The sequence below is a fragment of the Eremothecium cymbalariae genome, chromosome 4, assembly GCF_000235365.1.
Source record: "Eremothecium cymbalariae DBVPG#7215 chromosome 4, complete sequence".
Taxonomy (NCBI): domain Eukaryota; kingdom Fungi; phylum Ascomycota; class Saccharomycetes; order Saccharomycetales; family Saccharomycetaceae; genus Eremothecium; species Eremothecium cymbalariae.
In genome coordinates this window covers 358,314-371,108 of record NC_016452.1, presented here as the reverse complement: position 1 = coordinate 371,108, position 12,795 = coordinate 358,314, and the positions used below count along the sequence as shown (strand labels likewise).

The window sequence follows — 12,795 nt, the reverse complement described above, 5'->3', positions numbered from 1 at the left end:
TCTATTTTGTTTTATTCGTTGGCCATGGCTTATTGTGCTAGTTTGCAGTGTGGTAAAGAGACGACATCGTCTTTGAAATGTCCGATTTGTTTGAAGCAGGGCATCCAGTCGATATTTTGTAACGAATCGTGTTATAAGGGAGCTTACAAGGCTCACAAAGCCATACACAACAGTTCAGATGACAGTGGAGATGCATATGATCCCTTTCCTAAGTTCAAGTATTCGGGTGATCTAAGGGCACAGTATCCATTAACAGCCCGCAGACCAGTTCCGGAGGGAATTGAGAGGCCAGATTGGGCAGCTAACGGATTACCCTTGGAGGAGCAGCGGAATGATAGATTAAACAAGATCCCTTGTTTATTCCAAGGATGAAATTAAGAAGATTAGAAAGGCATGTATGCTAGGAAGGGAGATTCTTGATATAGTTGCGGCAGAGGTCAAGCCTGGTGTGACCACAGATAAACTTGATGAGATTGTCCACGAGGAGACAATCAAACGCGGCGCTTATCCATCTCCGTTAAACTACTATAATTTCCCCAAGTCTGTGTGCACGTCTGTCAACGAGGTTATCTGTCACGGTATTCCTGACAAATATGTTTTAAAAGACGGCGATATTGTCAACTTGGACATATCCCTTTATTACCAGGGCATGCATGCGGACTTAAACGAAACCTACTATGTTGGGGAAAATATAAGCAAGGAAGTCATCAATACAGTGGAAACTGCAAGAGAATGTCTGAAGGCAGCAATCAAAATGTGCAAGCCCGGTGTCAGATTTCAATCCCTGGGTGACACAATTGAGAAGCACGCAAAGTCCAATAAATGTTCCGTTGTCAGGGCCTACTGTGGGCATGGAGTAGGTAAATTTTTTCATTGTTCTCCAAACATCGCCCATTATGCTAACAATAAAACCTCCGGTATAATGAAACCGGGCATGGTTTTTACCATCGAGCCCATGATTAACGAAGGTGTCTACCATGATATTACGTGGCCTGATGATTGGACTGCCGCAACTAAAGACGGTAAAGTAAGTGCCCAATTCGAACATACATTATTGATAACTGACACCGGTGTCGAGATTTTGTCTGCTAGGAACAAGAAGTCTCCAGGAGGGCCAAGACAAAGAGTAAAATAGGGTGGAAAAAATTGCATATGGAGTTGCTTCCTCCGCACAAACCCTATTTTAATTCATTTAAACATGGCCATATACCCCCATCCCCCCACCCCCCTTGTACATTTGTAATATAGATATATGTACGTATATATACCGTTACAGCTTCTGAAGCAGTATGTGGTTGGTTGCCGGGTAACCTTTTAAGTTGTCCATCCTGAAAGTTGGGAAGCCAAAAACGGTGGCAAAAATTTTGATGATATTAAGTTGAATAAAATGACTATATATTCTGAAAGAAAAATACATTAGCACATTTAGGTAGTTATCATCTGATAATTTGAAAAAATTGTATCTAAGACCAAGTTGTTGTGATGTCAGTTCAGTTGCTGAATCCTAAGGCTGAATCTTTGAGGAGAGATGCTGCATTGAAGGTCAATGTAACTTCGGCAGAAGGTTTGCAATCTGTTTTGGAAACGAATTTAGGTCCTAAGGGCACATTGAAAATGCTCGTTGATGGTGCTGGCAATATTAAATTGACTAAAGATGGTAAAGTTTTGCTAACGGAGATGCAGATCCAATCGCCTACCGCTGTTATGATTGCACGTGCGGCAGCTGCTCAAGATGAGATCACTGGTGATGGTACAACAACGGTTGTATGTCTTGTTGGTGAACTGATGAAACAAGCCTATAGATATATCCAAGAAGGCGTTCATCCTAGAACCATTACAGATGGATTTGAATTGGCTAGAAAAGAAACTCTTGGATTTTTGGACAAGTTCAAATTGGTTAAGGATGGTGAGGGCGATCTGGAACGCGAATTCTTGTTACAAGTTGCGCGATCCTCTTTGTCTACGAAGATTCCAGCGGAGTTAACTGAGGTGTTGACCCCAATTGTCACTGACGCTGTGTTATCCGTTTATAACAAGGAGGACAACACGCTGGATCTATACATGGTCGAGCTTATGCAAATGCAACACCTGTCTCCCAGAGACACGACATTTGTGAGAGGTCTGGTTTTAGATCACGGCGGAAGGCATCCAGAAATGCCCAGTAGAGTTGAAAACGCATACGTTCTCATTTTGAATGTCTCTCTTGAATATGAGAAAACGGAAGTAAACTCGGGCTTTTTTTACAGCTCTGCAGAGCAAAGGGACAAGTTGGCCGCCAGTGAAAGAAAATTTGTTGATGAGAAACTGAAGAAAATCATCAACTTGAAAGATGAGGTGTGTGGTCTAGATTCCGATAAGGGTTTTGTCATTATTAATCAAAAAGGAATCGATCCAATGTCCTTGGATGTTTTGGCCAAGCATGGTATTTTGGCTTTGAGAAGAGCTAAGCGACGTAACATGGAAAGATTACAGTTGGTTACTGGTGGTGAGGCTCAAAATTCAGTTGAAGATTTGTCTCAGTCTGTGTTAGGTTACTCAGGGTTGATCTACCAAGAAAATATTGGTGATGAGAAATTCACCTTTGTAACAGAAAATAAAGATCCAAAATCGTGTACTATTTTAATTAAAGGTTCCTCCCATCATGCTTTGGCACAGACTAAGGACGCTGTGAGGGATGGGTTAAGAGCTGTTGCAAATGTCCTAAAGGACAAAGCCGTGGTGCCAGGTGCCGGTTCCTTTTTTATAGCAGCATCAGATCACTTGAAAAAGTCTAACAAAAACAAATTGGGTGCTAAAGGTAAGACTAAGACAGGTATTGAAGCATTTGCTGAGGGATTATTAGTCGTTCCGAAAACCTTAGTTAAAAATTCTGGTTACGATGCATTAGATGTTTTAGCATTATGCCAAGATGAATTGGATGAAGACGAAAGTAGAATAGTTGGTGTGGATTTGAAAGCAGGTGATTCTTGCGACCCAACCATTGAGGGTATTTGGGACTCATACCGCGTTATTAGAAACGCGATAAACAGCGCTAATGGCATCGCAAGTAACTTATTATTATGTGATGAACTGTTGAGAGCTGGTAGATCTACTCTAAAAGAGACTCCTCAACACTGATCCTGTCGCGAAATATCTCATCCTAAGATGAGCAGTTAAGCTACCCCAGGTTAGAAATTAAACTGTACATTATAACGTTTATATAAACGCCTTTCATAGTTTTTAAACTGCAGTTCACATGAATTAATCAATTGAAGCTCCGTCCATCTCAATCGTTTGCCATGACTATAGTTATGAATGGTCCGGGGAGGGGGATAAAATAATGTATTATATATATTATAAGGTCATGTGACTTAAATTGTTAATTAGCGAACTGTTATTTTGGTTGTTAACAGACGATATTTCCAACTGTAGATATCCGAAGTATATAACTCCAAAGATAAGCAGCAAGGTAGCCACTATGTCTTTAGATAATGAAATGTCTTTGAGGGACCGGCAGATCGGTATGTTGACTTAACTTTTGCAAGATTCGCAGAATTTGTATGCCTTCTAATATAGGAGCATCCTTTTACCACGATGTACATTGAAGCACTAACAGTCAATAAATGACAGCCATTATAGAAAGGATGTTAATGTTTAACACGAGCTCTGCTTCAGCTGACCTAAATCCAGGGTTAGAAGAACAAGAACTTGTTTGGAAAGTTTTAGTGCTAGATTCAAAGAGTACAGCCATTATTTCATCCATTATGCGCGTTAACGACTTACTGAAATCTGGGGTAACTGTACATTCACTTATTAAACAAAACAGATCTCCACTCCCTGATGTTCCTGTTATATATTTTGTACAACCCACTCAGGAGAATATTGATTTGATAGTGCAAGATTTAAAGAATGATAAGTATGCTGATTTCTATGTTAACTTCACTTCGTCGTTAAAAAGGGAGTTTTTGGAGGATTTTGCAAGGCAAGTATCTGCAATAGGGAAAGCCACTAAGATTAAACAGGTTTATGATCAATATTTGGATTTTGTAGTCACAGAATCCGAGCTCTTTTCATTGGGCATGGAAAACGCCTACAGTTTGATTAATGATCCTCGATCAAGCGAGGATACGATTACGCAACTGTGTGATAAAATTGCCAATGGATTATACAGTGTTGTGTTAACTCTAGGTTCAACTCCAATTATACGTGCCCCAAGAGGTGGACCAGCCGAGATGGTATCCCAAAAGCTAGAGAGTAAATTACGTGATTATGTTATCAGCACCAGAACTAGCACCGGTTCTAATATAAACAATTCTTTAGAAAGATTTGTGCTGGTTATTTTGGACAGAAATATTGATTTACCATCTATGTTTGCACATTCCTGGGTTTACCAGTGTTTAGTGTTTGACGTTTTTAAATTGGCCAGAAACACTATAACCATACCTTCTAAGAACGAACAAGGTCAAGTTGTAAATAGGAAGATGGATATTGAACCCAAAGACTTTTTCTGGACTGCAAACGCACATTTACCCTTTCCTGACGCTGTTGAAAATGTAGAAGCAGCTTTAGCCGGATATAAGGCTGAAGCAGAGGAGATTACTAGGAGAACAGGAGTCAATAATATCGGCGATTTGGATCCCAATTCCCAAAATGACACAATCCAGATTCAGGAGGCTGTCAATAAATTGCCACAATTAACTGCCAGGAAGAACATCATTGATACACATATGAACGTTTTGGCTGCATTGCTAAGAGAATTGGAAAGTAAAGGTTTAGATGCTTTTTTCGAAATTGAACAGGCAAGTGATTCTGTGAAACTTAGACAGTCTTATTTAGAGATATTGGAAGATGGTAGGATTAATAATTTGGAAGATAAGTTGCGGACCTTTATAATAATGTATTTGATGTCTCACGATGGCCTTCCTAAAGATTTTGTCCAAAAGGTTGAAAAATACTTCCAAGAAAATAATTATGATACCAGTCCATTGAAATATATTTACAGATTTAGAGAGTTACTAAAATTGTCTACTATGCCATTGAAAAACGACGCTAGCGTGAATGATAATAATGCGGGGGCAAACACCAACTCATCTCAGTTGCTCAGTGGTTTATCCAATAAACTACTAGGATTAACTGAGGGCAAGATCCAAGGTGGCGTTGGTTCGTTAATATCTGGCATAAAGAAACTTTTACCAGACAAGAAGGCTATTCCAGTGACCAATGCGCTTGCTTCAATCATGGATCCTATGGATAGTTCTCATGATAGTTTGGAAGTGACTGATGATTATTTGTATTTTGATCCTAAAGCAGTACGTGGTACACACTCCCAGAAACCGAAGAGACAGTACTACAACAAAGCTCTTGTATTTGTTGTTGGGGGTGGGAATTACCTCGAATACCAAAACTTGCAAGAATGGGCTCATCAGCAAGGTTCTAAAAAGATTGTATACGGCAGCACTGCTATAACTACACCTAGCGCTTTTCTTCAAGAGCTGGCCCAGATTGAGTGATTTAACTAGCAATTATATAATCTCGAGAGTCTACAGAAACATGGGAACTACTATATATCAGATGTAAACATAATTGTCTATTTTTAATGATGATAGCAGCTCTTTTTTATGTTTGTCAAACATATATGGACACAAGCGCATCCATACATACTATGAAAGGTAATCCAAATATATTTTTACAGATAAACTTATTCAAGGCAAAAGTTACGTAGTATCCCCTTCAATTTGTGTTTTACAAATAGTTTGCACTTGATTCTAGGATTTTGGTGGACCTCTTTGCATCCAAAAACAGAAGTTTCGCTTCTTCAATGTCCGAGGGAAGAATCTCAGAACGGCCAGAGGAATTAGCCAAGATTCCTGATGGAGATAATAGCTGCAATACATAACGTAAAGAGGTATCTGCACCCATTGTAGCTAAAAGATCCAAACTATCTTCTTTAAGATCCAAGTTTTCAACTTTTGCTCTCTTTTCAATAATTGTGCGAATCTCTTGTCTGTTGTATGGCAAAGTACGCACAATCAGTAGTCTATCAATCAAATCTGGCGGAATTCCATGGGGAGAAACTACATCATCTGTACCACGAACAGTATTCATCCCTCTATTCGAGGCCAATACAACGATTGGAGCAATTGAGGATTCCAGGGCTCTGTTTAGATAGGTAAAGATTTCAATATCTAACATGTTTACTTCGTCAATGAACAAAACACCCGGCACCAACTCAGCCACACCTTGTTCAATGTATGTTGCTACGACCTTGTTTACTTCGTGTCTCAACTTCTCTGTGATCTCAGTCTTTTTGGGTTTCATTAGCTGGCCCATCATAGAGATAACATCTTGGCCACCTTGAGGCCTAGCGTTCGCCACATCTAGATCATGCAATGTAACATCTTGAATAATTTCCTTTTTCTTATGCACTTCACCTTTGGGCAGCGGAACGTACTCCTCTGCCTCCAAATCGAATTCAGTAGCGTACGCGTCAGATCTCCCCACCCGTTTCACAGCACCAGAATTGGACTCAATATAAATTACATCACCGACGCTAACCTTTTCACGCTGGATACTTTCGTAAATAGTAGGATCTAATCGCAACGTCTTGGTTCCCTTTGCAGACTTCAACCCAACAACTACATAGGAAATTGTCTTGCCATATCCTCCCAATGGATTCTCCGCTTCTTCTGGGGTTAACTCAGTTACCTCACCTTCATAAACCTCCTTCGTCTCTTTTATCCGCAATCCAATGGCTCGTCTGAAATTCTCCATCAGAGTCTCCGTCTTCTTCACCTCCGCAGAATACAGCTCTGAACCAACTAACGGGCAGAAAGGCACTTTGGGACCCAATTCCTGAGTTATAGCCAGCGCCAAAGCCGTCTTACCAGTGGAAGGCCCACCGGCAAGCAAAATAGCCTTCCCTGACATCCTCTTGGACTTGATCAGATCTACAAGCACCCCACACGCTTCACGCGCCTCCACCTGTCCAACAAAACCCCCCTCCACCTGCTTCGCAACACCAAATTCATCTAAACCAAGCCCTTTGATGTGCGTATGAGCCGCCGTCCTAGCCGCAACTGCTCCAGTATTGCCACTTGATTGATCCTTCACTTCACTAATCTGCACCATATTGATATTACCAACACAATTAAAAACCTCAGCAATTTACTACTACCAGCTTCCTTCTGCCAACGAAGAGATGTCTAAACAAGAGAGGATATGCATATTACAATACCTAATAATAAAATGTATTCTACATAGTATGTCACACGCATTGGAAGGGTTTGACGAATTTCCAAAATTCCAATTTTTCTTCAAATCACTACATACGAATATAACATCATACGAAAATCATCGATTATGTAATAATGTATTTGATACAAAACCGCTTTCCATAATGCATAAGCCAAAAGTGAACAACACAGCCAAAGAGAAAGTGTATAGGCAGGTTTGTAGGCAGTAAATAGTATTTAATTTGGCCCATATGTCCAATGTATTTCTCCGATTGCTTATAAATGAGAATTTATATATGTTCTTTTCTGGATTGTGTCAATAAGGTTACCGAATTAGGTAAAATCGAGACGACAACAGATAGAAACTCACACTGGCGGGCATCGAACATATCATCTACAAAGCACATGAGTGGGATCAAGAAGAATTAGATTTTAAGGATCGAAGGTTGTATTCAGAGAGTGAGAAATTGGGATATAATGGGAGTTGGAAAGGTTTTAGATGGGGGTGAGACTATGCAGTATGAATCACCCAAGAAACATAAGCTTCCGATCACACCTCCTTCAAGTGTGGAGAAGAAACAGGGGGGTAAGAGTGTTGCAGGGGAAAGCAGTAAGGATGTGAAGCCCAAGGAGTTGCTACCGGCTTTGAAGATGGCGGGGGTTAAATTGAAAAGGAAGCCACGGTTGAAATATAGGCCGGAACGTAATTCTGTGTTCTGTGTGGATGATTATCTAAACTATCCGCAGGTGTGTGGTAAAAAGGATGCGGAATTTATTAAGTATGCCTTTATGCACTGCAAGAATATTGTAGCTATCACGGGTGCAGGTATCTCAGTAGCAGCAGGAATTCCAGATTTTAGGTCAAGTGATGGGTTGTTTGCGTCGCTTAAGGGCCAAGCGGGCGGTAGTGGGAAACGGTTATTTGATTTTAATTATGTACATTCTTCAGAGGAGATGAATATAAAGTTTAACAAGATGATCAGTGATATGCATACCAAATGCCAAGTTCTGGAACCGACGCGATTTCATAAACTGTTGAATATTTTGTCTATTAGCGGAAGGCTTAGAAGGATATATACTCAGAATATCGATTGCATAGAGAACAAGCTAGATGGAATATCATCACTCGAGCCAGAGGCGCCCTCAAAGAAGACTCCTACAACTATCCAATTACATGGAAGTATTAACCACATGAGCTGCACCAAATGCCGTAAGATCTATGATATGAATACAGAACTTTTCAAATGCCATGAGGATGACCTTGACCGATCTGTTATTCCTGTATGCCCAGAATGCGAAGAATTTGAAGCGGTCAGAGCAATTGCCGGTAAAAGATCACAAGGTGTAGGACTTTTGAGACCATATATTGTGTTGTACAATGAAGTTCATCCTGTTGGTGAAAAGGTTGGTGAACTTATTATGAAGGACCTAAAGCTGAAGTGTGATTGCCTGCTAATCGTAGGTACATCTTTAAAAATTCCTGGAGTTAAGACTATTTGTAAGCAGTTTTGCAACTCTGTTCGCTCTAGAAAAGGCATAATTTTGTGGATCAATAGAGATATGCCATCGCAGAGCATCCAAGATCTTCTTGGAGGCGTAGATTTATTTGTACTTGGTGACTGTCAAGATCTTTGCCAAATTATTGAGTTGTAACGATTTTACAACTATAAAGTTCAACCAAGTTTTAAAAAACACATTTACAACTACCACAACAACTTTATACTCGTACGCTATGGGGACTGGTAAATCCATTTAAATGCATGCAAAAATATTGGATTTTTGTTATATACACATCTCTTATATTTATATTAATTTTCAATTTCTATCGTATCCTTAGGCTCTTTAGGCTCTTGGCCTTCCGCCCATTGCGTCACGTCGTCAATATAACTTAAAATTGTTGAAATGCTATCCTGATTCTTTGCTTCTAAAGGTAGAAATTGTACCATGCCGAAATCGTCGACGAGAGTTGCAATTGCCTTATTCAGCCGATGGAACCTTGGATTTAACTCTGTATTGGAGTTGTCCGCCAGTAACATCGGATCAGGATTTAGGAACCTTTTTAGCTTTCTTTTATTATACTCATCTTTGACTAAATCAATCTTGCTTAGCACATTTACGTGTGGCAATTCTAATAAAATCATTGCTGACATTGCACTCAATGCTCCGCTAAAGAACTTTGAAGTATCTACCACGAACGGCGCTTCCAACAAATACGTCACGCACATGTTGAAGTTGAGCTGATCTCTCAAGTGATGTACAATCTTAGGAAGTACTGGAATATGGGTGTATAACTCAATTTGACCAGGACAATCAAAAATAAGATATTCGTCATTATATTCGCCAATTTCTTCATCCAGCCAGTCCAAATTTTCCAACAAATATTCAAAACAATAGATAAGAGAACCGTTAGGGCCCAGATTAAGCTCCTCCATGACTTCATCCAAAGATATTAAATCTCTGATATCAACAGTAAACTCATATTCACTGGCATCTGCTGCTGGATCCAAATTAACAATGTGCGCTCTGCGGCCAACCGATTGCATGTGTGAAATAATACTGTTGCAGAAGGTCGTCTTACCGGCGCCTGCGGGGCCTAACACTAAAACTCCAACGCGAGACATTAAGAAACACAACGGTATATCAACCCTATAGTCGCTATAGATGAGAAATTATCTTTGGTGATGACGATGTACTTCTGATATATGAATATTATTGATGAGCCGAATAAAAATTTGGCGAAAACAATTCAAGTAAAACACATCACGTGATACACAGATATAACAATTGGTTAGTTAATTGGCGTATATATGCATCGACATATATATGTGTGTTTGTGTGTATTAATTATGCTCAGCTAACCAAAGTAAGCGGAGGAGGTGCATCTGGAACATTCCTGAGTGTGAACTTGTCAGCCCTGAACTCGTTTAAAATTTCAGTGGGTAGATCATCTTCTGTTATTTTATCATCTGCTGTTGGCAAACCTTGAACAAATGAAGTTGCAGAAGAGGTAGAAACCGGTTGATTGGAAGATGAATTGAAAACATTTTTAATGCCATTGAAAGGATCTGGGGGCTTTTGTTCAAAGTGGGAAGCTGGAAGATTAGCTCCAGAAGTTTTATTGAACAGATTGCTGGTCATGCCATTTTGGCCAAATCCAAAAGCATTCCCAGCGGAAAACGAAGTTGGTTGGTTAAACGGCGACTGGACACCAGTAGTCTGATTTTGAAATGGATTAGCCTGGTTTGTTCCAAATGGACTACCAGAATTATTCTGATTAATACCGGCTGACGACACATTTGTTGAATTCGGTATAGCACCATGTCTAAATTGGGTTGCAGAACTGCCAAATGGAGATGTAACGGATGCAGCTGTTGTATTGCTGAATTGTCCAAAAGGTGAAGTGCTGGAATTATTGCTGAATTGTCCAAAAGGTGAAGTGCTGGAATTATTGCTGAAGGAGCCAAAAGGTGAACTTGTCGTATTTATAGGACCAAAAGTAGATGCAGGCTTGGTGGTGGCTCCAAAACCGCTTGAGCCAAAAGTTGGTTGGCCAAAAGCATTCGGTTTACTACTGCTGAATCTATTGTTTGCTGAAGCAATCACCCCTGAAGTAGTTTGGTTGCCGAAAGCTGGTTTCCCAAACGCGCTTGACACCTCAGATGATCCAAGGCCTACACCTCCAGTAGCTCCAGCCATAACGTTGCTGCTACCAAAAGAAGGTTGACCAAAGACACCCCCGGTAGCTGGCAGCGAGGTTTGACCAAAAGAAGGCTGTCCAAATGATCCACCAGTAGTACCTATGCTTGCTGATAGATTGCCAGTAGCTGTTGATAATTGTCCAAACGGACTCGGACTAGGAGTGCCACCAAAAGCCCCAAAGGTATTTGCCGCCTGAAAAGTATTGCTTGTTATGCCATAAGATTTTCCTGTTAAGTCTAATGGGTGCTCTATAAAACCTTTTGTAGGATAAGAACCTTGTTCTTTTAGACGCCTAGTGGCTAATTGTAAAAACCGTGAACCCTTTTTGGCATTATCTTTCACAAATTTTATACACTTCTTCATATCTTCATCCCTCGCGTTAAGTTCAGCTTCATAATGTGATAAATTATTCTGCTGCTTAGCCATCCAGTGTTGAAACCTACTTTCTTCAGCAGAATAGTCTCTACCTTGGATTAAGTTTACCGCAGCGACATCTGAGACACTATAACTTGACATCAAGGGCTTTATGCGAAACGAGTTTACATCGATCATGTCGTTCGTCACCAAGTTTGACCACTTATCCAAAGAAGAATCATTAACTAAATCTTTATATCGCTCAGCCTCTGATTTCCCCATTGCTGTCTGTGATGAATTATTTTGGTTATTTGAATATACATGTGCAAAGTTGCATGCCTTCCCTTTGTTACATCTTCCCTGCTGGAAATATTTGCAAGGCTGCTGATTTCTATTGTAAGACATCACTAAAAATAGTTACAGCCACTCGGTATAAACGGTATCTTATTCTAATTGCTTCCTTTTGGTTATGTTCTATGGCTGAATTGATTTCCTTAGAATCAAAAACTTTGGTGATAATTCCGATGCTGAATTTTATGGACAACTGTCAGTTCTACACCACAGAACAGTTACAAAAGTTTGAAACACCGTTAATGACAAATGATATGTATTAATTGTGGATGTCATGTAAAATCACTATATGTAAAGTACTCGAAGAACCATATTAGATTAACTGATTGCCCGAACTGTCAACAAGTGGTAGACAAATATGTGGAATTTGATATGGTGTTGTTGTTCATCAATCTTTTATTGTTAAAGCCTGGCGCTTATAGACATTTGGTTTTTAATTCATTGGAAATGAATCTGAGAGATTATCCAGACCATTTCGATAACTATAATATTTATGATTTTAGAGTATTTATAAAAGACTGGGCATTATGGTTTAAAAAGTACAATCGGATGAACAGAATTTGGCTGTTATTGATCACTTTTGAAGTATATTTAACTTGGGTGACAGAAGAAAGCAAGTATAACAACTATTATAAGGATTATAAATTTAATTCACGATACAAAATAGTTGTCTGGGATATCCTTCAGATCAGCAGCCCATTACATCAGTATATATATTTTGCTTTCTACGTCATTGGAGATCTTACGTTATTAAACAAGTTGACACAGCAATACTTATTGAAGTGGGCTAAGTGGGGAACTGAATACAAGTATTCTAATGATATTATTTCTTATACTATGTTATTATCTCATGGGGCTAAGATTTTTCCAATTTTGATGTTGATATGGCCATACGACAGTTTGATATCAACGAGCATTATAAAATGGATAGCTAATTTCTACCTCATCGAATCATTAAAAATTGTTACTAATAAACCCTATTCTCAGATAATTTTGCTGTTCACATGCGTATTTTTAATACGGTGCGTTGTGGTGAAGTCAGTGCTGACATTGATTTTATCCAAAGGAAATATAATTGAAATCCAAAGTTATATTAGAGGTGAATTTGAGTTACTTAGGTATAGATACCTTTCAAAACGTGATATTTTCCTATAAACTATAAAATACCTGTGATTACTTA

The 12,795-nt window shown here is 39.4% G+C and overlaps 7 protein-coding genes and 1 further gene across 7 annotated transcripts; 5 read left to right on the top strand and 3 right to left on the bottom strand.

Annotated features, from left to right (window-relative positions):
- Window positions 1-24: 24 nt before the first annotated feature.
- Ecym_4175 lies at window positions 25-1,135 on the top strand (the record flags this gene model as incomplete).
- A 347-nt stretch (window positions 1,136-1,482) lies between these two features.
- Window positions 1,483-3,117, top strand: CCT6 (chaperonin-containing T-complex subunit CCT6; the record flags this gene model as incomplete). Its single annotated transcript, XM_003646020.1, has 1 exon — window positions 1,483-3,117. One exon carries the CDS (start codon window positions 1,483-1,485, stop codon window positions 3,115-3,117), a length of 1,635 nt encoding a protein of 544 aa, XP_003646068.1.
- Window positions 3,118-3,457: 340 nt separating this feature from the next.
- SLY1 (syntaxin-binding protein) lies at window positions 3,458-5,489 on the top strand (the record flags this gene model as incomplete). Its single annotated transcript, XM_003646019.1, has 2 exons — window positions 3,458-3,500; window positions 3,610-5,489. 2 exons carry the CDS (start codon window positions 3,458-3,460, stop codon window positions 5,487-5,489), a joined length of 1,923 nt encoding a protein of 640 aa, XP_003646067.1.
- A 232-nt stretch (window positions 5,490-5,721) lies between these two features.
- On the bottom strand, window positions 5,722-7,107 carry RVB1 (RuvB family ATP-dependent DNA helicase pontin; the record flags this gene model as incomplete). The annotated part of the gene is made up of 1 exon (XM_003646018.1): window positions 5,722-7,107. One exon carries the CDS (start codon window positions 7,105-7,107, stop codon window positions 5,722-5,724), a length of 1,386 nt encoding a protein of 461 aa, XP_003646066.1.
- A 581-nt stretch (window positions 7,108-7,688) lies between these two features.
- Window positions 7,689-8,864, top strand: HST4 (NAD-dependent histone deacetylase HST4; the record flags this gene model as incomplete). The annotated part of the gene is made up of 1 exon (XM_003646017.1): window positions 7,689-8,864. One exon carries the CDS (start codon window positions 7,689-7,691, stop codon window positions 8,862-8,864), a length of 1,176 nt encoding a protein of 391 aa, XP_003646065.1.
- Window positions 8,865-9,019: 155 nt separating this feature from the next.
- On the bottom strand, window positions 9,020-9,832 carry GPN3 (putative signal sequence-binding GTPase GPN3; the record flags this gene model as incomplete). Its single annotated transcript, XM_003646016.1, has 1 exon — window positions 9,020-9,832. The coding sequence occupies one exon, from the start codon at window positions 9,830-9,832 to the stop codon at window positions 9,020-9,022; it is 813 nt and encodes a 270-aa protein (XP_003646064.1).
- Window positions 9,833-10,061: 229 nt separating this feature from the next.
- Window positions 10,062-11,669, bottom strand: NUP42 (FG-nucleoporin NUP42; the record flags this gene model as incomplete). Its single annotated transcript, XM_003646015.1, has 1 exon — window positions 10,062-11,669. The coding sequence occupies one exon, from the start codon at window positions 11,667-11,669 to the stop codon at window positions 10,062-10,064; it is 1,608 nt and encodes a 535-aa protein (XP_003646063.1).
- A 195-nt stretch (window positions 11,670-11,864) lies between these two features.
- ARV1 (sterol homeostasis protein ARV1) lies at window positions 11,865-12,770 on the top strand (the record flags this gene model as incomplete). Its single annotated transcript, XM_003646014.1, has 1 exon — window positions 11,865-12,770. One exon carries the CDS (start codon window positions 11,865-11,867, stop codon window positions 12,768-12,770), a length of 906 nt encoding a protein of 301 aa, XP_003646062.1.
- Between the last annotated feature and the right edge of the window lie 25 nt (window positions 12,771-12,795).